Source organism: Oenanthe melanoleuca, chromosome Z (assembly GCF_029582105.1).
Source record: "Oenanthe melanoleuca isolate GR-GAL-2019-014 chromosome Z, OMel1.0, whole genome shotgun sequence".
NCBI lineage: Eukaryota > Metazoa > Chordata > Aves > Passeriformes > Muscicapidae > Oenanthe > Oenanthe melanoleuca.
Window position 1 is genome coordinate 56,281,338 of NC_079362.1, and position 25,646 is coordinate 56,306,983.

Sequence of the window (25,646 nt, forward strand, 5' to 3'; positions counted from 1 at the left end):
TGATTGTATCCCTGCTGCTCTACAGGCTCCAAAGCTCTTGCAACTCAAAGGTGATGCCAGCAAAAATGAGTGCCATTCCTGATTTTATGTCAGTTATAGAATGAAATGCCTATTTCCAGAAAGAAAGACAAGAATAAAGCGTGTGAGTAGTATGTGGGGTGGGCATGCCAAAGGCATAGAGTAATGAAGAATCAACAACCTTTAAATGCCTTACAATAAACTCTGAAATGCAAATCAGTCTCTGTCAATAAGCACCAGGAAACAAAAGCAAATACTTGGTGTTTCCTCCAGTCATCTTTCCCAGGTAGTGGAAGAAAAATGTGCACACTGGCAATTGAACTGCTAAGCTGAGAAACAAACTGTGCTGTAAAATGCACCAAAGTCTGGAATCGGAATTGAAACTGAATTAAGCTCTTGTTTCACAAATAACCAAAGAAAATACACATTCACAGCACAAAAATTACACCTTCAGTCTTCTCTGCAACTTGTGAGACACCAAGGAAAACCCTCCGGTCTCTTTCACAATTTAGAGTTATTCATTTTCTCAATGTACCTAGAGTAACTGAAAACTAGTTTCAACACAAATAATTCTGTATAACACATATTACTCTAATTTGAATGCATATCAGAGTAGGATGGTTGAACAGCAATTCAGTAATATTTTTTATCTTTAGATTCTGTTAAAATTATATATATTATGTTATTGGTTCTTCCTGGGAACCAAGGCAGAGAACAACTCTTCGAGATACATTCTCATGGACAAAGTGCAACTGGTGCTGAAGGGAGTCTCCAGAGAAGGGGCTTGACCTGGGGGAGAATTGCATCACCACTTGTCCTCCTAATTGGTGCTTTTTATTGGTTATGCTAATTTCCTAAAACCTATAGAAATGTACTTACCCCTGTGGGGAGGGTGAGCTTTTGTGGACATTTTTCCATGACTGCTCCTGAAGGTCTTCAAATAGAGATCCCCTTTTATATTACCTCCTTACTAAAATTATCTTGAGTTTCATTTCCAGGTTGGGCAAAAAGGCAACAGTGTTACAACTACAAGCTCTACTACCATTGAAATTTGTATGAATATTACTTTAAAGATTTTGGCATTCGGTAGGCTCAACTTGTGTTGTTTGCAGGACTCTTTCTGAATATTTCCTGCAGCTTAGTCAGCTACTTCTGTTATATTCTGAACTCTCTTCAGTGGCATGTTGGCTCTTGCACACTCTGCAAGGGAGCATATATGATGGACTAACAAAAGTCTTAGTCATAGGTATCCAAGAGGCAGAACAAAAAGCAAAATAAATTCTTTGTGATGCAGTATTATGCAGCTCTACAGCTGGAAGGTTTTGGTATCTTTTTTATTTCAAAAAAAGTCAGAGTGAAGAATCATAACACAGAATTGCAACAAGGCAATTATGGAAAGAAAAAATTGCAGTGTCTAGCTGTGAACTTGGAATGGACTGAGTAACATTTACAGGCTTGTTCTTTAAGGACATGAAAGCTGCTGAGGTAATGCATATCTAACTCTGTATTTACTCAGTGCTTTTGTACTTGACAACAGGGAAGAATGTCATAGCTGCAGGTCCCTCTGAAAAGTATCATGAGTAATGAACCTGACATGGTGCTTGTTATCTGTTTCATGTAACAATCAGTTCTAGGAACTCCTGGGATGTATTTTTAGAAGATCATCTTTTGCAATCCTTCATATTATCTCTCCCCAGTCAAAAAAGGACACAATCTCTGTGTATGCAAAACAGAATGTCAAACATCCCAAACTTTTTCACTCAACTGATGATTCAGTTGTGCTCTGAAGTCTCCACAGTGGAGCCAGCAGTGAAGCTGTTTAAAGGTATTTTTGACATTGCATGTCTTGGGCAGCCAACCTATCCTACTTTGTGGAAATTACCATACATCACAGACTCTCTCTGGCAAACACTCACTTGGTGCCTCAATACAATGCTTCTGCATCCAGGTAGTAGCATCTGAGCAAGGCATTAATAGAAATTCTAGAGAAAAATATGTCAAAAATGCTTCTGTAGTACAAATGCCAAAATATTTTCACTGTTCACAAGAAATTCCAGTATAATAATTTATGAATTTAGGTGATTAAGAAGAATATGAGGTGGTGGTAGCAGAAAACAAATGAGGTACAAGGATAAAGAAATCAAAGGGATTAGAGGGAAAAAAGGGAGAGAGGAAGACCAGAAGAACAGGTTTATCTAGAAAAGCAACATTATAGTTTAAATAATAGCAATAGAAGAGTCTGGAAAAGGCTGTTTAGTAGAGTTCATTTAAACTTCAGCACAATGTACTCAAGATGTGGTTTATTTACAGTTTTCTGTGTAAGCTAAATATTTGTCCCACAGAGAATCTGTACTGTGAAGGAGTGATTAATCCTTAGTTATCTGTCCTGTGTATTTTCCTGAGGCTTTAACGTAGTATAATATTTTATAGAATATCCTGGCAGAATTTTGACCATCATAGAATTTTAACAAAGGATAAAGTTGACCTGTAAGAAACACATTGTATATGTTATTAATTGTCCAAGAGTAGATTTAGGCTGAAAATTGGCAAAAACTTTGTTTTCATTGAAGAACTGCAGTCCCAGAAGAGCTAGAAATAACTTCTGGAAGAGGGAGCTGAGTACATATAATAGCTCAAATGAAGATTTGTTTGCATTAGACAGCAACAGACTGGACAAATAGAACAGATGCTCTCTTAGACATCAGAATTCCCATTACTATTGCTACTTAATACATTGTTAAAATATTGAAGTAAGAGAAATACCACTCCAAGAAATTTCACACAAAAACACTAGGTAAGGGCTCAAAGTACTAAGAGATGAGATGGAGACTTTTAGTTCAAAGCCAAGTGAGTTGAGGCAGAAAAATGTCGAAGACTGTTCACCATTAGGCTAGATCAGCAGATTATGCATATGCTGGGAACTCCCTAAACTGAAAAAATCCAAACACCACATTAGAGTACAACCACCAATTAAGGAGTAAAGGTACACCTCTTGAAACATGGCTGGGGCTATTTTTGTAAAACTGCTGTGGGAAAATAGTTCTGGATTTGAGATTAATTATTCAGCTGTAGAACAGTTAAAAGTCATTGTCACAACTTTTGCCACACCATGATCCCTAGAATATATGTCTGACCACCTGTACTTAGCCTAGCTCAGTTCTTTTTTATGCAGAGAAGGTTGGTTCTGCTGGTAAAGGGTAAGTTTTCTGCATGTCAGTCAGTGCCTTCAAGATCCTAGAACTTAAACAGGACCACAAACTTCCCAAAATAATGCTACAAGTCTCTTCATTGACTGGAATCACTTACAACTAAAAATGAGCAGAAACAGATGTTTCTTTAGCTTCTCTTGCCTCTTGTCCATGAAGTTGGACAATAGGTAGGGTATCTCTTACAGAGGTAAAAAGGAATTTCACCATTACACAGACATAAGACCAATAGGCATTTAATGCACCACTGTGTATTTATTCCTCTGATGGGATAGAAGTTGGTTATTGTGTTTCTTCCTTTCTCTGATGCAAACTTTTAAAGTTGTATTGGATATACATAGACCTATTATCTAAGTTAATGTGAGAATTTGCATGGTAACTTCTCATTCTGGGTAAGTTCACATGCAACCTGCAGCATATGTTAGCATGCTGTCTACTCCAGTAAGCCTGTGTGTTGATTCTGCTCTGAAAAAACTAGACTTTACAGTGTACTTAGATACCTGATTTCTTAGATTTTTTATGAGACGAAGTATTTTTGAAAAATGGGTAATACCAGTAGAGGGTGGCTATAAAGGATCTGGTTTTGAAAAGCTGGAGCTGCACAAAGTTTTACTTGCTTCCTACCTTGCAAAAGAATTATGGTGCCTTTAACTCGTAACACTTCCAACTAAAATGTTCAAAATCCAAGTTGGATTTAGAAAGCAAGTGCTGCTTTCCTTAGTATTCTCCCTGAATTGCTAGTTTCCATGCATTTGGGAGTTTATTGTGAAGTAGGGAATATTTCTAAGTGCCTGGGAAATAAATACTGGTTCTAAATAATCTCTAAATAATTTGTATATAATTTTGTTGAGGGAACTTTTAAATCCTACATTGCCCTATTCAATTAAACTAAAATGTAGTAGTATCATTAACTTTAATCTTTCTTTTACCAACATCACATTTTGGGGCTTAAAAAGAAATTTTCTTGTTTTCTTTTGAATTAGTAAAAGATAAGTAAAATAATAAGTAAAAAATAAGTAAAAATAAGATATGCATTCCTAGGTAAACCAATTTATCCCGTGACATCTCTTCAATTCAGATACTTACCAGGATGTGGTTCATGCCACTGTCTGTTAAGATAACTTCCATTGACCCTTAAGCACCAATATTCCTTAAGTGGCCATAAAGCTTGGGAATTACAGCATGTGTCCAATTAGGATTAGTAGAAAGTATAATACAAAGGGCTTCAGGTAAGATGCTAGATTGCTTATAATTATAGAAAGGCTTCAAAACAAGCAAAAACTGTGTTTTTAGTAGTCTTTAATTGAAGAAAAAGAAACACTGCTAAAGTTTCCAGAATAACAAAAGATACAAGGAAGCATATTACTGTACACTTCATTTTACTGCAATCTCAAAGGGCTTTGAAGACAATGTATCCAAGTCAATCATAGAATACGCTTAAGTTAGGGAACTCATTGTGAAAGGACTGATGTCAAGAGCTTTGTAATATTCATTAAAATGTTTATGCGTTTATTAATGTATATGTGTATATAGATATGCGTATATAATGTATATATATATGCATAATTTATTAATTAATAATTAAAATGTTTGTCTTGCTAATGAATATTTCATTCCAATACCTGTAGTTAAAACACAGATATGAGCTGCCATGTAACATGGCATATCAGGTTCCCAGCGATGATATGTATGTAGACAGGTAATGGATTAGACAGGGTCACTGCTATATCTGCACATTTGATTTAACAAAACAGAACATTTAAAGAAAGCTTGTGAGAATTTTTTTCCCACCTTTCTTTCTCATGGCATCATTGTACATTCAGTCTTGAATTCAAACACTTTTTTTGGCATTAACATCTGTATTTTTCACTCATGCTGAACAAAACTTAATTGGTTAGTTGTAACTACTGATTAACTTTGTGGACAGTATTTTTAATAGCCATTAGACACCAGGAGTGGTTTTTCCAAAGTTTTAACATTTGCAAAACCTAGTGTATCTTTAGGGATGGAGTCATTTGGGAATGAGTCAATTGCTTTGAGACTTCAAATGAAAACAAACCAGTGCTGCCTGTTATGGACAACAGCTCTAATTAGTGAGCACAAGGTTCATGAGAAATGTGCAGAAAATTTAAAGAATTAACTCTGAAAATTTAAAGAATTAACTCTGAAAAAACGTTCTTAAAAACTCATAAGCAGCTTTGTGTGTGTAGGGATCTCCCCATTTCAGATGCTTAGGAATACGTAAGCTTAAGAATAGTTCATGACCTGAAATCTTCAAACACATTGAAATTACCTTTTTTTGTGCTATTTAAAGAATTTAGTAATGCATATTTTTTTCATCTGTCTTTGTAAACATACTTGTATGGAAAATTGGAAAATGGAAATATTGTCACAAATTTGTGTAGGCCTCTGATAACAAAATTAGAAAAGATACACAGTCTGGCAGTATAACTAGAAACAAGACAACATTTAATTTAAATAAAAAACTTTATTAACAATGTAAAACGTTTAATATCTCTTACAGTCTCAGATAATTCTGGCATGCCTTGTAAGATCAATATCTTGATATGCAGACACCATGCTTTGAATTCTACTGGCAACAAAATGGGTTGGTGTTGTGTTTTACATAGCTTATTTTAATACACTTTCTTTTAATAATTTTTTTTTCCAAAAGCTTTTAGATATACTATTGGCTTAAAAGGGAATCTGTCGCTTCTAAGCATCGTACAGTTTGTAGATATTATAATTTCTCTGTATTTACAAGTCCTAACTATTTTCATATATGGTTTCTGTATCATAAATTAAGATATTTTTCTATAAAGCTTTGAAGTTGAGATATAGTGGAAGACTAAATATGAATGAGAGCACAAAAAGCAACTGGAAATTTTGTACAAATTCTGTTACGATATTGTTTGAATGTCTTAGAACTTTAATAATTTTGCTCTTAAATAGTTTCCTATGCTTAAAGACCGTTAGAGTATGATTTTAGTATGATACTAGTAAGAGTACTGTACTATGCACAAACTTTCAGCTGCAGCTCAAACAATTAAAAAAAACCCTCTAAAATGATCTATGAACCTTAATTCATGTGTCTTCGAGTGATTGAAAGCAAGCATGCAAAACATACTTTAAAATATTTTAAATATGCTAGATCTATTTCACAGCCATTTTTTGACCACCATAATTCGAAAGTATTAAAACCCTTATTTGAAAAGAGGGATGGAGCAGAAGACAAAATGAATAGCTTAGTGTAGAAAATATACTTTATAATCAAGATTAGCCACTTTCATCTTTTCAGTGGTCAAATAATAGCGGTTTAATCAAAGTCATGATTTCCTTGGTGCTTCTGTGCTTAATCTTCTAACTTGAGACAAGACAACACAATCCGAAGAATCTTCTCTTCCGTCTCCTTACCAGTGGATATGGAGTCAAGTTTAGAAGGCTGCTATCATCTGTGATGAAAAACCCCACATTTTAACACACGCGTGTACACATATGCACAGAAAAGAGATTATGTAATTAACGTGTCCTAACAGCACCTGCATGATCACAGAATCACTTATGTTGCAAAAGGCGTCTCAGATTGAGTCCAACATCAGCACCACATGCACCAGACCACGGCACTAAGTGGTCTTTCTTGAACATCCTTACCACCTCTCTGGGTAACCCTTTCTGTGATACGGTAGATCCCATAGGGCACAAAGCAAATAATAACCTGAATTTTGCATTTGAGGGTCTTACAATGCTAATTAACAGGATCTCCATAGTAATTACGATTACCTGATCCTAGGGCATATCTCAGAGTTTTAAAATTCTGGGATGCTTTCTATCCTGTGATAGGAACAAAGAAGAATTCTTATGCTTTTATCTCTGTTGTGAATTCAAGTTTCTTCATGCATTATATCCCTCCAATTTGTCTTTCCCTTCCTTATTTCCAGCACACTCTTCTTCTAGGCAAAGCCTAGACTTTTTGTAACTCTTCCCAGACTTTACAATGGTGGTCTGATTCCCTTTTTCCTTTCAACATAGTTTTCAATCAAGCTATCCTGCCATGAAATCTTACCTGCATAATGAATACAATCATTCTATATTCATCTCATAGCATATTATGATGAATGCTAGGCTGCTTAGTTACTTGGGTGAGATCTAGGACACATTCAGTACATTTCATCAGCTGCCACTGTGCAAAGACTGCACCACATCTGAGGAACACTCATTATCAAGAAGAAATCAAAAAGAAAAATTACTATCTTTTTAATGCTTTTCTCATGAACAAAGAGAGTAGATGTGGAGTATTAAACATGCCAACAAAATGAAGGCCCATTGCTAAATGCACAGGATGGAGATCCTGCCTACCTGTGCATTCTATGGGGTGCCTGATAGCTGTCTCTGGGGAAAGCAGCCTGACTCAAGGCAAGTAGCTTTTCTGCAGAGTCAGTCACAGAAGCTACAAGCCTTGTAGGGGTGAGGCAAACCACACCACTCAGAAGGATCCATGTCATAGTCTGTGCAATTTGCACTTTCACTGCCTTTGAGAAAGAAGGACTACAGACACTGGGAAGTATCTGCGCTTCTGCATTTGTATCATCAGAAAGTCTATTATTTTATCTACAGATACCTTATCTATAAATTCCAGAATACCTCATGTAAAATTCAAGATGCCAAAGATCACATACTAGAATCTGGCTCCACTGAATCAGCAGGGAAGAGATTTTGCCTAGTTTTTTCTTTTTACAGTTTCAATTAAAGAACTCTAGATTTATTTTTTTTTTATATAAAGGAAGGAAACTCCTTCAATTATCTTAATTTTTATTAAATAAAGAAAATTCAAAACCTACCTTGATTTTTCAGTGGTAAAGGCATAGTCTCCCTGAGTTTACTTAAAAGGTTTTTCATTTCTCTCATATCTCTGTGGATACAATAGTTAAAAAAGATACAACAACAGTTGAAGGCTGCATGGGGAGGGGCTCACAGTATAGCTTTATATGCTAAAACAAGGGAGCAATAAATACAAAAATCTATTGAGGAAGCATTTGGTTTACGTACACATATCAGAAGATGCAAACAGCAACAAAATTAATAGGGGAGCACTTTTATGAAAGTCTGGTACTAACTTTCCTGGTTCAAATTTATGACTTATTCTGGCATTTGAATATTTCATACTATAAGCCTTTGGAGGAACAACATTATCCTAGTGGCAAAATACACAATATGTCTTAAAATTAATATTAGCTATTACTAATATCATCTTCATATCCCTTACCAGAATTTTGTATCTTGTGCCATTAATGTGTTTCACTGTTAAGAAAATTGTAACACAGGCAAACGGACCCATGATACTTGCACATTAAATGAAAATTTTAGAAACAGGGCTATCACTCTCATCTGCCTTGGAAGAACTCTGGAATTAGATTTTCTGAAAGGCAGATGATGGAAAATAAAATAATAACACATCTCCAAAAGCAAATTACATTTTGATATGTTTGGAAGAGACCAGAAATTTCCAAATGATTTCCACTCCACACATAAATGGCAGACCTACAGGCTTGTCATGTGCTCATACTTAAAGGATTTAAAACAATATGATCTTGCTTCATTCATCTACACATAAAATGGTTCTCAGAAATGTAGAATCACGATTAGTAAAAAATTGCTCTGTTTATTCTCCACATTATGGCTGTGTAGAACAGAACTTGGCTTTATGTAAATGAGCAAGGTAACAATTCAAATCTCAGCAGCAACTTAATATACAAAATAGTACTTTCTGCAAATAAACACTGGCCACCAAGATTACTCTCTAGTAAAGGGTCTCATTCTTTGTCTTTCAACTGCATAGTTAAGAAGGTAAGATAATACCACTACAACATTCCCCTCCCCTCTTAAAACTTCCAAATTTAAAACTATGGGCAGAACTAATTGAAATTAATTAGATTCTGGTTTTTTGATTTTGAAATGCAGAATTGGAGTCTGGCATATTTCAGGCATATTTCACAAAATCAGAAATTCTCTGTTAACCAGAGATGTTAACAGGTTATTTAATTTACTTACGATTTTCATAGTGAGAACACTGGCTGTCAAATTGAAAAAAAAAACAACAACCCAACCAAATAAATCCTAGAAAGAAATTTGTTTGTTTAGGAATGAAGTGCTAAACATACCTTTCAGTGTTTTCAATATCTGTGGAAACCTGCCATAGATGCTGTTGAATATCTGTTGGTGATAATGATGTGTCTTCTAAAATAGGTACTTCAGAACTCTCCTCCACTTTGGTATCTAAGATCTTGGGTGGCCCAGAGGGTTCTTTTCCTTTAAAATATTTAAACAAAACATATATCCCTATAATTTATTGATTAAAACAGTTACTCAAATTATCTAATTAATGCTTTGAACTTGACCTTGCACAATACAAAGGGAGAAAAAGACTGCTTAAATGCAAACTCTGAGTAAGAACTGTTCAGAAGCAGAGTAGACCATACCAAGTTACAAACCAGAGTGCTGCCATGTGCTACTCTTACCAATTTGAAAGGGCTCAATTAAACTCCAGTGGCTCTTATGGAACAAAAATAAAAGCCAGAAGACAAAACAAAACATGTGAGGAAACTACAACACACATTCTAGAAACAACTTCAAAACTCTGACATTAATGAACACTGCAATCCCTTTCTGAGTACTACAGCAATACTGAGGGAAAACAAAAGACAAAATGTGAAATTTTGTACCTTATGATTTAATAGCAATATAAAGCTGCCACCACCCAAAGCCCAAGTGCAATCCATCCTGCATTTCTGTGTTCACAACTACTTACTTAGTGCTCCCTGTATGAAAATTCAATATAGTGCTGAAATTGAAGGGGGGACTTCATGACAGATCTTCCAGGGCTTTTGTGAGGAAAAGAATGGGATAAAGGATTGAATCGTGACAATGGAGCATGAAAGAGACTTAACCATTGGTAGGATACTTTGGTAAAGCTGCAAATCTCCTTTGGACTACCCAGTAGCATTCCTTTTCTGTACTTGGCAAGTACAAACACAGAAGAAAATTCACACTGAAGTGCACCCCAGACAAATATCAACATTTAAACCAGTAGTATGAAAAGCTGAGTAAGAAATGTTTTTTGACTTCACAATTATTGCAATTGGAAAAATTTTGACATTGCAACAAATCTCAGTATTTCCTGTAAAGTTTGACAAAGTACATGAAGAATAAGACCAGCTAATAGAGGTCATTCAGCCTATTTTTCTGGGATGCTAGAGACCAAGAGTACAGACCATGGTATACTGCTCTTCCACATCACAAATACATATCCCTGCTATCAGACAAGTAACATGGTCTTTTAAAATCCAGAAATTCCTGGATCATAAGATAATATTTTTGGATAAGTTATCTAAACAGTTGCATTCTGGTAAATTAATTGAAAAAGGAAGAAAAAAGTTATTCTTAGCTACCTGTCCCGAACTAGATGTTGCTTATGCTACAGAAGATACTTGTTTATGTTTTAATGTTCTTTAAAGCCAGGAGAAACCCCACAGTTACCCAGATGAATCCTACAAATAACAAATTTAGCCTCTATAAAAGAATCTCTTGCATCCTTCCTTTGCTGTTTACTGGCATCCACTGCGAACTTATGCTTTGCCAAATCCTTCTGTGATCCACTTTAGCTATTGAAATGATAGATTACCCCAACAAAAGGAAAAATAAAATGTAATGAAGTGGTTTAAGTAAGGTCAGTTAAAAAACCCTACACACCCAGGAAGTTCCAGAGAAGGAGGATCATATCAGTCCTTTTGCAAAAGCAGGGGAAAGGAGAAGAAGTGAAGACATTAAAAGGGAGGAGAGACAGAATAAAACCAAAACCTTGGTTACAAGCTGTTATGCTGAAAGATGACTAAATTACTTGTGGAACAGCAGACGAAGTCTGCTTTGCAGACTACATGTTTTACTCTGTATCACCCTGTAGGTTTAACTTTCAAATTTTTCTCATCCTTACTGCAGCTTATGGTGTTAAGGTGATTCATATGGAACAGTCTTCATTGTTCAGTCAAATAAATTTCATTTTTTTTCCCATCACAAGAAGTCCATAACATAACATAATGTTACCAATATCTCGTATATTACTTTTTCACTAAAAAGGTTCCAGGTAAACCATCTAATTTGCCACTGATATCACAAGGCATTACTCATGAAACAAGTGGATTGTTCCATTATTTTTAAGTGTGGAAACCTGACCTGACCTTTGGTGACACGCTATACAGATGCATCCTTCTGGGATGTGAAAGGTGTTTCAATGGAAACAGTAACAGCACTAGATGAAATAATAGTGAAGGATCTTTTTCTCAGCTTGATAACAGAAGCAGAGACCATAATGTTCTTTTTGTCAGCATAAAGACAAGCTCTTGCAGATTTGGCAGAATGAACGACACAGATCTCTTTTCAACTGGAAAAAGCTCTTTACCAGTAATTCTGTTGTATTGTGAGCAATTCATGAAGCCTTTCTTGAATTTCAGATAATTTGCTCAGTCTCTTGAAAGCAGTTAAAGAGTCAGCTAATAATAAAGGCTTTGCTTGAATAATGTATGACTCAGGCTTAACATTTTTACCATGGTCACAGCCTATAGGGAAACAAAAGCTTTTAATCTTTTCATTCTTAGAGTGGCTAGTAAGGATGTCTTCCATCATATATACTTCAAAAATTGATATGAACCCTAAATTTTACTTTCAATTTAGTCAGTGGAAAGGTTTTTAATAATTCTAGTTGCAATGATGTATTTTTCCTTTTCTCACTAGTAATTCAGCTTTTTTTTTTTTTTAACTTTAAGAAGCAGAAAATGCTTTTGATAAGAGATTAAATAAATTTAAATAATGCTGAGGATCAAACTTGAGTGCGGATAAATAAGAGGGCAGAAAATTGTCAGTTCAGTAAGATTACATACATCATCTGTTTTTAATGTGTCTCACCTGTTGTGCCCCTTATTGCCTCTGTAATTGTAATGAATGAAAAAATGAACAGACAAATAAATATATGCTCCTCAGTGCTAGTCAGATTTCACTGCAGAGGGACTAAAGATCTTTGAGAACACCAGACTAACAGAGCTGAGAGAATCCCTCTCTCAAAGAGAGGGCAGCGTTTCAGATTTTACATCAGATTTCTAACCTGGCAATTAAGGATAAACGCACAAGCTATATACCACAGCTAAAGTACATACCTAGAATGGGTAACAGGAAAGAGTTGTGTAGGAAGTAAAAAAGGTATTTAACAAATATGGCTAACAATGTGATGACTTTAATTCTACTTAGGACCCGCAAAACTTGAAGATTGTCTCACTGGAAATGCTGTGATTAAAGAAAATGCAAAAGGAACTGTCAGAGATCAGAAGCTGGGTAGTGCTGCCCACCTTCTGGCCCTGGTAAGGTGGAAGCCATTGGAGAGGTAAAATCAAGGCCAGAAGTGAAGACATCATGTCTGGGCACTCTGACCAGGGAAGGACATCACTAATGTAAGAGGAACAATCAGGTGATTGTGTTTCTAAAGGGGACTGGGACAAAGGAGTCTAAGTGAAAAATTTAAACAGAGTCCATGTCTATTGATTCTCACAAGGAATAACAATCTTGTGGTAGAAGTTGCATTACCCTCTTTCCATGGCTGTTTTTGTTCCATTCCTTGGCTTCTTCATAGTTTCCATGTAAGAAGGGATGAGTCTCTTGATTTTGTTTCTCCATACCTGTGTGCTCTTCTACACTCTTGCGTAAGTAATAACACATATCTACCAGTCTTTAAATAGAACACCGAGATTGTACCACAGTCATTAAGCAGTCCTTCCTCTACCCTTCAAAACTCTAAAAATCAGGTCATTTAAACAAAGCCAAAACCAAAAAAAATCTCTCCACTGAACAGAGGGTTTATTTTTGTAGTGTGCAACATAAGCTATCACTTTTAGGTACAATTTCAAGGAAACACATTGTTATCAAAAAACACTTACTGGAAATACAGTAATTAATTATATTAATTTCTTATATGAAACACAAGTAGTATGTGATTTTCCTATAAGACTCAATTCTTGCCTTTTTTGCATGATAGTACAGGGACCTATCACTTTGGTTAGTGATGGTATCATTCTGCTCTCACCTGTGTTTATACATGTCAGGTGGGACTCACACATCTCAATTACAATGACATAACTGTAATTTTTGCTTCATGGCGTGCAATAAATAAAATATATGACACTAAGCAATAAGGATAAAAGAAAGATGTATGTGTTCAAGAGCGCATTTATATGTGAATTAGTTAGCCAGAAATCCTGGGATTATGGAAGGGAGGAGTAATAGGATAAATGCCCAGGTAGCCAAAGAGTAGTAAATACAAACACTTGAATTAAAGATACTTAGGCGTGATTCCTTGTGGCCTTTGCAAACTTTCTGAATGCTGAACTCTTGAAACATTATATATTCTCAACACTGGGCTTTTGTAGTGTACCTATCTTACAAAAAATTATTGAATTACTTACCTCAGTTTACTTACTGCATAACATAGCTGCAAATACTTATGGCTTTTGGCCCCACTGTGGCCATTACATCTCAAAGAAATAATAGACTGCCTGACTGACTTTCCTAGTAGAGATTCTATGACAATAAATTATTCTAAAGCACTGTAAATATACAAGAAATTTCTGCACAGGAATATTGATATATACACAGCAAATAAAGGAATATTTGTTCTGAAATAGCTGAAAAGAAAGAAAGGAGGTATGAGAAGATACATGCAGTGCTGTGAAAGGCAGTCAAAAGACCCAGAGCTCAGACCTTCACATTTTTGTGTGATGTTTCCTTAAGAGAATCTCCTTCCTACTGGCTGAGTTTCTCTTGAGAAAAGAACATCAACATCAGCACACTGCCTTAGTTTTATCAGTTATATAGCTTGTTTAATAAATTCTGATCAAAGTACCAACACCTTATTATTTATAAGCCACAGGTTGCTGACAACAGTCTGCATGTCATTCTACTCAAGTCTCTGCTGCCTCCTGAGTAAGAATATTAATTGATGAAATCTCATGGGAAGGTTTAAAAACCTAACAAACAAATTGTATGGCAGGTAAGAGGGTTAGAGAAGGGAAATATTACATCCAAATGAAAAATATTACCCTTAGAAATTAGGTTCAAGACACAACAGGAACACCAGACATGAACACTTATGGATTAAGCAAAGATTATAAGGGTAGTACTTCATGCAAACAATAAACCTTTTTAATGTGGTCACTCAGATGATGAAAGACCTGTGAAAAACTAAACAGCTGGAGATATAAAAAATCTATATACAGCAGCATCATAATGCTCTATAATGATGAAATTATTGTCTGTTTCCTTCCTAGAGATAAATTTACACACTTTTCCTTCTTTCTGTAGGTAAAGGAATCAATGGAAAGTATGAGCTCATAATGCTCCTTCGAAAATGATATGTTCTGACAGAACATAGAATAAATAGGTTGCAAAGTCACCTAGTGTAATATCCCACTGAAAGCAGGGCCAACTTGCATCAGACAGCTCAGGACTACTTGAGTTATCCAAGAATGGATGTTTCACAGTCCCTTTGGGCACCTGCCTAGTGTGCTGCTACCTTCACGGTGAAAAAGCAATTAACACAGGACTGGAATTTCCGCCACTGCATTATGCCCTTGCAATACTTCCAGGTGTTGCCAATACTAAATATTTAATAAAAGAATTGTCTCTTGGCAATTGTCTGTTGGATACTCAGATTATTTGAATCCCTGTGATCAGTTTTTGCCTACTATGCATTTTTTTCAAAGAATGTCACAGAAACTTGGAGCCAAGTTACTGCATTTATCTAGAAAACCCTCTATTTGGCAAGGACAAAACTCACTCTATTTGAAAGGACAGAATAGCTACCATGACTCACTTTGTAGTGAGTTGAGAAATGTCTAATGTCTAGCAAAGTGCTGCCAGATAGGAACTAGGCTGTAACTCCCTTCACCCAGCTTTAGACATCTAATAGTCTGATGTTTATTTTAAGTTATTAATGTAGATTCCATCCAGAGGTGAAGGGAGAGACAAGACATTTCAGAATTACTCAGGTCACTTTAAGCTATTTACTTTCAGCAGTTCAGAAGATGGTTTGACAACTGTTGCCAGTGCTAGGAAATGCAGTACAACCTGTCTTAAAAAAGACTACTCATTTTCACAGCTACTAGTATCTTTTTCTACAAAGACTCTGCTAATTCTGTCTCTTCCTATTTTATAGACTTATTTTTGACTTGAGAAGATAATTGAGAAGCTCAGTTAAGCATTTACAAATCTTCCGTTCTTACTATTGTAATAAAAATATCCTTGGCTTTAGCAGAATTCAACAGCTAGATATAAAAAGTACACTACAGGACCTTTTAACATGACAAGAAATGCAATAGATTCATTACAAGACTTTTATTACTTGCTTTATCTAATTTTTTATTGATGAGATACTATCTGGGGAAAGAGTAGTTACAATCAGCACAGATAGAGCCCTAATCAGCCTGTGCCATCACTGAGCAATGAGGTTACTAAGTAAACTATTCAGTAAATTATCAGCATTTCTACGTCTTCCTTTTAGTAGGAAGCTAATCAAGTATAAAAGGGTTAGGGAGATGCATTTTCATTGAAGTGAGGACATCTCCTTTCAGTTACAAGTCTAGTATTTGCTTTTATAAAAGTGGGCATCTTTTGAACCATATTTATCTGCCTGCTGCTAAGGTAGTGTTTTAGGAATGATACCCCTCAGTTCAGTGCTATCACTGACATTCTTCCAAACCACAGAGACTGAGTGGACACTCACTCTCTCCCTCTCCTCTTTCTGTTGGGACAGGCTGGAGTTGAGAATTGGAGGCACAAAAGGTGAAGATCATGGGTTAAGGAAAGAACAATTCACTGGAAGCGGCAATGAGATAAGAAAACTAATAGTAACAGGAACACTATTAATAGCATATCTTGCCCAGCAAATATGTCTAACAACATTACTAAGTTTGCCCACTCATCTAACTAATGACAACTAAAACTTAAGGAACTACTCTTTTTTAAAAATAATTGGACTTTTAAATGGTGAGGACATTAGTGATACATACCTGGTAAGGCACACTTCTGTAGTGATGATAAACAGAAATAGAGCTCCTTTTCAATAACTGAAAACCTATCTATAGACATATATGATTCATTTTACATTTTGGTGCTTGTTGTGGACATCAATGAAGCTCCACAGAACTGCTGACCTGCTCACCCCCAGTGGAATGAGGGAGACTACTGAAAGTGAGAAAACTCCTGAGTTGAGGTACAGACAATTTAGTAAGTAAAGCAAAAACCATGCACGCAAACAAAGCAACACAATTAATTTATTCACCATTCCAAACGGGTAGGCGGGTGCTCAGCCATCCCCAGGAAAACAAGGCTACCTCATGTGTAACGATGACTTGGGAAGACAAATGGCATCAGTCTAAATATCCTCACCCCTTCCTTCATCTTCTCCCCTCTTTATATGCTGAGCACGATGCCATATGGTCTGGGATATCCCTTGGGTCAGCTGGAGTCAGCTGTCCTGGTTGTGTCCTCTCACAACTCCTTGTGTCCCCTCAGCCTCCTTACAGGTGGGGTGGGGAGCAGAAAAGGCCTTGACCTCGTGTGGGTTTAGCAATGACTAAATCCTTGTATCTTCTATGCTGTTTCCAGTGCAAATCCAAAACACAGCTCCATGATTGCTACTCTGAAGTAAATTAACTCCACCCCAGCCAAAACCAGAGTTTTGTCTTTCATGAATACCCAGGCATGCCCCAAGAGATTGTCCTTTTTCTAAAACAAGCATCTGTGTATTTGTGCAATTCAGTACCTTTCCGATGAAACTGCAGTGATCCCAGCAGACACATGGACTTCAGCATTTCTGTTGTGTACATTTCTAAGCAACACTGCAACTGGATATATAGTCTACAGATTTCAGGATGGATTTCACCATCTTCTGGGCTGCAATAAAAAAGAAAAATATAGTTAGGAATGAGACTAGAAGAATGTGAGGGTCATAAAATCCATTTCCTTATTGTTGCAAGCAACCACATCAGAATCTGCTTCACAAACTATAAAGCTTTTTTTACCAAACTGTATTTACAAACAATTCTTAGGGTCTACAAAACTCTAGGCTTAACATAATTGAGCTTGGGCTGTCTGTGGTAAGACTGCACATCCTTATTATCTCCTCTGTATATTTTTGGAAAACAAGTAAATAAGTGACTGAAATATCTTCTCTTTAAAAGCTCTGGATAAGTATTTTCTGTGAGACTAAAACCTTCTTTCACCATCCAGTTTCAATTACCCTTGGTCTTGACACAGATGCAGATTGCTGGGTCACTTTAACAGTCCGTGTTCAGGTTACAAATCCTGTATCAAGCACAATCAACCCTACTCTGAATGAACATTCATCTAAAACAAGTCAGTTTTAGCCTACTTGTTCTATGAATTCTGCCTGAACTTGTTTTCTCCCATATTTAAATTAGAAGTGGTGTGATACTGCACTGTGAGCAGATTAGGATGCAAAAGACTTCTTCTAGGAAAGTAGTAACGATCTTGAAAACAAAAATTGAAATCCTACACCTCCACTGAATTGCTTAGAATATCAAGAAAATAATTTACCCAGACTTAGGAACCAATTCTCATGCCTGGTTGTAAAATCAGACCAGTTCTGTAGGCTGGAATCACGGAAGTGGAAAGCAGTACAATCACAAATGCTTAAACAAGAAAAAATTAGGCTAAAAAATAAAAAGAAAACAAAACCCCCCCCAAACCACTAAAGATTGAAAAAAAATTATGCTGGAATTGGAAGAGACAAAGGATGATTGGTTCCACCTGCCAATCCATTACAAAGCAGACGTCATCAAAGAGGCAGGAAAGCACTGGAGCATAAATTACAATTGCTGTGGTATGTTACTACAGGAGCTACACCAAACACATGGCAACAAATCTGCCCATTCTAGGAGCTTTATTTCTTTTGGCTAGACTATGTTTATTTCTATTAAGCCGTGTCTACTTTTCCACTTCTGAAGTCTTGATTTGTTGAAAAATTATCATGCATGATACTTTCTGCATCTTCTCATAAATACAGAATGAGATTACAGTGCAGAACAGAAAGGGCTCAACCACAGTTCTGCTTCCCCGCCCCACAATGTGGGCATCACTTACTTTTGCAGCCCTTTTCTCAATGAGAACACAGTTACTTCCTTTAAAGGAAAAAACTTTAGGAGTGTACAGTCCCACTTACTTTCCATATTTAGGATGCAAGTAAAAAATTTAGGTCTTCAAACTTACTGCTTATTTCATGCAATACCTAAGTCCTGAAGCCCCATTAATAAACACACGGGCCTTTTCAGTTTCTGCTTTATTTTCCTGGATATCTGAACACTCCTCTGTGACCAAGATTCCTTCTGTCCTGAAGCCATTGACTTGTCTATTCCACCTGAAGGGTACTTGCCCATAAATGTTCTTGTGCAAAGTAGAACCAGGAAAAAATTTAAACCACCAGAGATGGTAATAATGACCTTTTTGTGCTCAATGATGAGAGCTCTTTTGATGAGGAGATACAGTTCTACTCCTCTTTCTCATGCAAGTCAAGCTGAATCTGTCTAGCTCTTCTGAAAACTAGGATTGTTTAACCACTAGTGGATTCCTAAGAGAAATAGACACTATATTGTGACAAGGTAATTTCCTTGTAATATATTTAGATAAAAACTTAAATATGGCTGTTCTATTTTTCTCTGCACTGTTTCAGATGTCAGAAATCCCCAGACCCTCTCAGAAGTCATGGCTACTACAGGAACTTTGTTGGCAATGTTTATTTGTAATTTACAATGTTCCTTTCTAGCTGTCACCGACATGAAGATTTCAGGGTCTGCACACGTGTCCCGAAACAGTGTTTTCCTTATATAGCTATTAAACTCCTACAAAGCAAAAATGGTAAACACTTGTCTTTAAAACATTTTTGCTCTTAGTGACAGAATTTTTAATTGTGCAGACTAGGAAGGTAGCAATTATAAATAAGATGCTTGACTCATGAGCCAATTCAGATTTATTAATGGCTTCCTACTTACAAATAAGTTGGAAGAGTATTCAAAAGCATAGTAATAGGCATTTTAATTGATTTTTTTTGGCATCTAAATCTAATGTGGTTTTTTTTTGCTAACTATATTTATGAACAGCGTGACAGTGAGAACTAGAAACATCAATAATGTATGCAAGTTCTGACCCATTCTCATTTTCTTAAGAATATAGAACATTTTAACTGGACTATGGGCAAAATTCTTTCTCATTTGCAAATCCAGAGTATCAGCTGCAGTATCCAAGAAAAATATTATACACACTTTATACAATGAGAATTATTTCCAGCTCAATAATCTCACTGATTGTGTCAAACGATTTAATTAGTGTTTAATTGTAATAATGACCACAACAATTCTATTAGTTTGCAACCAAACAATTTGCTTCTACGCATGTATGTAGGCCTCATTTTCATCTCTGAAAGCCAAATGCTCTGATATGAATGCCGACAAAAATTTCTTTTTTAATCCCTGAATTCTGTATACAGGGCTTAACATTTCCTTTTGAAGTATTCTATTTCTTTGTGTACAATGCCATGCCATGAGAAATGCTGAATGGGGGACTAGTACAGACATAAATTTCAGAATACTGATTACGATATGTTTATTCTTAACTAATAATTAATATTATTTAACAGTTATGTACCAAATTAATAATTATATACAAAGAAAAGTTCATGAAGACTTCTAATATTATCCTCCAAGTCAGCTGCTCAGTTAGTCCAGCTGATTTTTTTTGTGAAGACCACGTAAGTTATTCAAAAGAAATATATAATATGATCTTACACAATGCTGTGCTAAATTATGTTTACAACAGAGCTATTTAATAGTTTATGTGCAGCTGGATATATGACAGCTACCACAGCACTGAGCACTGTTGGCTGTATAAAATGTAAATACAGAAGTGAAAATGCTGTGTTACTCTTATATAAAACCACAGCTTAAGTTATGCAGTTTATCAGGGAGCTACTTAAAGCATAATTTTTTGTAAAAACAAACTTAAATAAGTCTATAAAATCTATAATCCATCTATTATATTCTCATGCCTTAACCAGAGGTAAAATCAATGGCTTTCTTCTTTCTTTCCATAAAATCCTACTGTTTAAAAATCATGTAATGTTGTTCAACTGAATATTTTTATAAAGCACTGACAAGAAGTGGAATTTGCTTTTTATTTTCTTAAGCTGAGATTTAAAATAAAACCTATAGAGGGAGCTCTTATACCAACTACATAGTACTCAGCATCATTAAGAGAGGTAAACGCAGCTACTTTGGTAATTATTTTAAAATACAAAAAACCCAAAAAACCAACCAAACAAATAATTTTAAAAATATGAAAATGAAAATTTTATGCTTAACTCCATAGAAAAGTATTAACAGTTCCAAAATATTATAAGCTGAAAGAACTATCTAGACATATAATAAAAGTGCTTTGTCTTCAAAAGGCAAAGTAAAATAACATTTATCAAGCCAGAAGTGAAAATTAAATCATCAAATTCTGTCTTATGCTCCATATATGTACCTCCCTTGAAAAATAATAAGTTCACTTGATGGGTTGTGAAAAATCACTGTCCACAAATACCACCCTGTAGATTGTATTTTAAGCTCATATCTGAAACACCGTGGTTTAAAAATATAAAGCAGTACAAGGATTAAAAAGATGAAAAACAAAACTTACCTCAGACATATGATGCATAAAAAGTGTCACAAATCCTGCAGAAGAGATACACTTAATCCCCTTATATACCAGGTACCAGAAGCCCCTCTGATTTACAGCTCAGGTTCAACAGCCTACTAATCCTGCCTCTGCTTTTGTATCTTAAACCAATTGTTTATTTCTTTATCATGCAACCATACATCTTTGAAAGCAACAAAAGACTGGTGAATTAATTTTGAATATAGGTAGAAAAGTCGTCCAACAATGATGTTTACTCTTCTAAACAGTTCCTGGGAAAATGTTCTTGTTTGTGTTTCTCCCTTTTGCTGTACACAAACTGCTGTCAGCTTCAGTGCCATGTGCTGGTTTGCTGTTATCCATTTATGCAATACTGTGATACAATTGCTATTTAACACCCCAGTCCAGGAAAAAAGCAGGGCTTGCTCTTTCTAGCAGACCCATAAATGACTGCCATGCTGTTCTCATTAAACCAGATTGTTGTTTTGAAGCAGTTACAACAGTACTCACAATAACAGAACACATGTGATCAGGTCTAGTTTTGTTAGAATACTGTACATTTCCAGTAACTCAGATAAGGCTGATGGAGTATATGATACAACCAGCAGAACAAAACTACAAGGCAGTGACTCATATTGTAGACAACGGTACCTCCTAGTTTGATAATATTTTGGGTTTTTCCATACTAGAACAATTTAGATACAACTGTAACTTCTGTAACTTTTTAAAAATAAACAAAACAAAACATAGTTTTGAAACTATCAGAATCACAGACCAGAATTTTCTAGACTTCTTCCCTCAGAAGTCAGTTTTAATGGCTGAACTAACTCAAGCATGGGCAACAGGTAAATTACAAGAGCACTAACCAAACTATTCCATTAGAGGACAAACTCAGTCATAAATCACTCGGTATATCTTCTTGTACATGAGCAAAACAGTACTGAAACAAGAGATTTCATTAAAACTCACTCCACTCTAGGCAATACTAGGTGTGCTGGATGAAGTTGCAAGGTTTTGGTAGAGATGATAGCAACAGGGTGTCCTTTGTGGGGTGAGGTGAGGGTCTTCCCTGTGCTGGACACAGGCAGTTCTGCAGCTCTGCAAGGCATCCTTGCAGGACACAGGTGTATCTATCTGCTGAGCAAAAAATTTGTTTGAAAAAAGGGCAAAAATAGCTACACGGAGAAAGAGAGGGAAAAAACAGGAGTAGGAACCAAGACAGGGAATATCAGGGTAAGAGAAAGGAGCAGGTTCTCCATGGCAGAGCAGATCTTCCGTGCTGCTCACAGAGCATACCAGAGCAGATGGAGGCTCCTGAAGGAACTGCCACCTGTGGAGAAACCTGTGCTAGAGCAGATTTTTCTGACAGGACTGCTGCTGGTGGAGAAGCCCACACTACAGCTGAGGAGAAGTGTGAGGAGGAAGGAGAAACAAAGCAGATTGGTTATGGACTGTAACCCCCCATTCCCATCCCACCTGCACTGCTCAGGAGGGTGGGGGTAGGTAGAGGAGTCTGAGCATGGAAGCCAGGCAGAAAAGGTGCTGGCTTGAGGTTTATTTTCTCTTCCCATTACTTAAATAATTATTTTTATTTTAATTGGCAGTAAGTTAGGGTAATCTTTCCCAAGTCAACCCTGCTCTACAGATAGTTGATGCCCCTGTCTTCACTCCCACCCAAACTTTCTCATTCCTGCTCTTCCTGTCTTCTCCTCATATTCTGCTGAGGAGTGAGCAAGCAATTTGGTGGGAATTTGGCTGGTGTCTCAAAATAAGATACCACTTTAGCTAAGCCTAAAATCCCCAGAAGGATATTCTGAAGTACTCAGAACTCCAAAAGAAATTGCATGTGTACCGTAAATTATGCTTTTGAGTTCCCAAAGATTGAAAAAAAACCAAAACAACCCAACAAAATGCAGGACTTGACAACACCTTAAACCCACTGTTCCTTCCTTCAGCTCTATGTCCCTAGCTTTTACTTGAGAGAAATTCAGCCTTCTGCACTAACCAAACATGAGCTGAACAGGGCCTTTTTCTCTGCAGATTATCAGATGACCTGTTGAGAAGGTGGTGTCCAGTTAGATGAACGAAAATTTTGGGTGAGTGCTCAAGTCAGCCTTGTTAGCTTTAGCCTCAGCTGAACAAAAAATCTCACAGCCTCAAGTTATATGACACCAAAGAACAGATAAATCCAAACCATGGCACAGACCTTCCAGAAAAGATCTGTGCTAACCAAGAAGGAAACAGCGACATTAGCTGTATATGCAATAACTCTTAAGCTTATCAAAGAAATTTCTATTCAGAACACTGCCTTGTCAGCATCAAGTTGTTCTCAAACGAATTTGATAAAAATGTAGAGAAAGCACAGATAAGTTTGTGCCATCCAACATGCTCAAGCTCAGCCTCTTTAATTAAAAATTCCCTGCAGGCAGCTGAAATTCATGCTGCCCGTGGTTTTGTCCTTTGATTTCAGTTAAGCCTTTGTGTTATTTAAAATGTCCCTTAATCACTCACTATTAGTTAATGAATGATTTATAAACTCTGCCTTTCAAAAGTCTGCAAAACATAAATGGATTCATACCTACCCAGACTCCCATCCAGCTTCTTTGATTAATAGTTCTACAGAGATTTTATGAAAACTAGAACCTGATGTGAGGTCATTTATGAAATTGGTTCTGATCTGAGCGGACAATTAGGGTCAAACTTTCCAGAGAGCCTGAAGGAGAGTTAGATGCTCCAGGTATCTGATGCCGTAGGATCTAGGTCACAGTGAACTAGAAACATACTGGATTTAGAAGGAAATCTGCTGCAGGCAAGTGATGCCATCTGCTGTTGACCATTCACAGGATACTAAAACAGACAATTCCTCAGATTCCTCCTTTCTCTATTTTATGTCTGTCATTAATACTTTCTTTGAATATAAATTTCAATATTTTTTTTTTCCAAAAGGCATTCCATAAAGCATTAGCGTGATCTGGATACCTGTTTTTAACTTAGATTTCTGGTTTTCCATATTTCAAAATGAGACAACCAGAGCAGTTGTGAAGATATGTTAGAATAAGAAAAGGCAAGGAACGATGTATTTGCTTTCCCTCAAAATATTATTAACCACCTATTTAACTATTTAACTGAAGAGAAGGTACTATTTAAGTTTCACTGTGATTTGGGTAAGAGCCATAGTGCATTAACAATTACTGGAAAAATCTACACATTTTCATAATCCTTTTTTTATTTTTTTTTGTCTGTTGGTCAAATAGACCAATACTGTGACTGCTACAATTCTAAACTGGTAGGAGAACAGCACATCCAGCAGACATTACTAGGTTGCTCAGAGTAAGGCAGTATTTGGGATGTTTTATCAAGTGTTTCTAGGAGTGCATTGAATATGTCATGTTTATACCTCAGAGTATTTTTTATCTTTTTTAAAAAATACGAATGTTCAAATGCCTCTATATAAAAGGATTCTAAGTGAAAAAGAAATCGTTTTATAGAATCAGAAGACTCTCATACAGCTCCACCAGATACTTCACAGATCAAATCTGTAAGAGTAGTTAAAAATCACAGCTGAGAGACTGAGAAAACATGAATGTGCCAAAAAAAAGAAAAAAAAAAGGGAAAAAAAGAATAGAAGGAAATAGAAGGAAAAAAGAAATAGATTAGCTTCCTGAATTTAAATTCATATATGAAGACAGAAATTTTAAAAACCATCTGTTGATAAAATGTGTTCAGGAAGCAGTATTCTAGCAAAAAGAACTTTGCAATTTTTTCAGTTCAGATTTTTTAATCCTGTTTTGGTCTACACTTGACTTTGTGAACTGGTGTTACTCTTGTTTTTTCCTCTCTTTCAAAAGCCCTTTTTTCTGCTTGGGAAACAAGGATTTCTCCATGAAGTCTTCCTTAGGCATTCAATATTGTGTATTAGCAGCTGCACAGACTTAGTACTCATTTCTGAGTCTTGAATGATAAAAAATGAATTGCAAAAGGCTGTATGCACACAGCTTTGGGTAGGTCTGCAGGTAAATTATATGCCCAGACTTTGGAATGTTGACAATTTTGGTGCACTGGGGCTCTTCACCCTGAATGAAGGAACTGCTTCTTCAGCACACACCCTATGTACTGTGATTGCAGCTGTCATACTATTCCCAAGTACCAAACACTGTTTTGTTGGGAGTTGGGATTTTTTTGGGGTGGGCTTGCAAACACATATGGGTGAATAGTGCTGTTTCACCACAAAAACAACTCCAGAACTGTTGGAAGTAACTGGAAGCTGCTGTATAAATGTGGCACTTTTAAATATTTTGCCACTCAACCATTTGTCATGCTGCCAAGGTTACCAACAGTACATCTGCAATGATCTGTCTTGCTGTGATAGACAGAGATATGAAGTGTCAGCTCCTCTTTGCTCATACAATAAATGCAAACTTGTTTTCTTCTGAAATGGGAAAGCAGTTTCTTAACAACTTCAAGCACAGAATTTAATATACCAGTATTTGAATTCTTACACCAGATCTGCTGCCAGGAAATGTTCATGATGGAGGTATTCTTATGAAAACTAAGAATAGCAAGATAAAAAATGGAATATAAGAGAAAATAAGACCTTCTATGTTAATATACAAATAATTCAGTATAGTATTTCTCCGG

At 36.1% G+C, this 25,646-nt stretch overlaps 1 protein-coding gene across 2 annotated transcripts in view; it reads right to left on the reverse strand.

The window, feature by feature from the left end:
• Window positions 1–4,506: 4,506 nt before the first annotated feature.
• The window catches only part of RGS7BP (regulator of G protein signaling 7 binding protein), a 34,678-nt gene continuing 13,538 nt past the window's right edge, over window positions 4,507–25,646 (reverse strand). The window contains exons 3-6 of one of the 2 annotated variants that reach the window (XM_056513482.1): window positions 17,083–17,213; window positions 9,383–9,530; window positions 8,063–8,133; window positions 4,507–6,676 (exon numbers count right to left, since the gene is read on the reverse strand). In XM_056513482.1, coding sequence (XP_056369457.1) covers window positions 6,585–6,676; window positions 8,063–8,133; window positions 9,383–9,530; window positions 17,083–17,213 — 442 coding nt within the window. In that variant the 3' untranslated portion in view covers window positions 4,507–6,584. Of the gene's footprint in view, window positions 6,677–6,709; window positions 6,897–8,062; window positions 8,134–9,382; window positions 9,531–17,082; window positions 17,214–25,646 lie in introns of those variants that run through there. The other variant, XM_056513483.1, reaches the window with a different exon arrangement.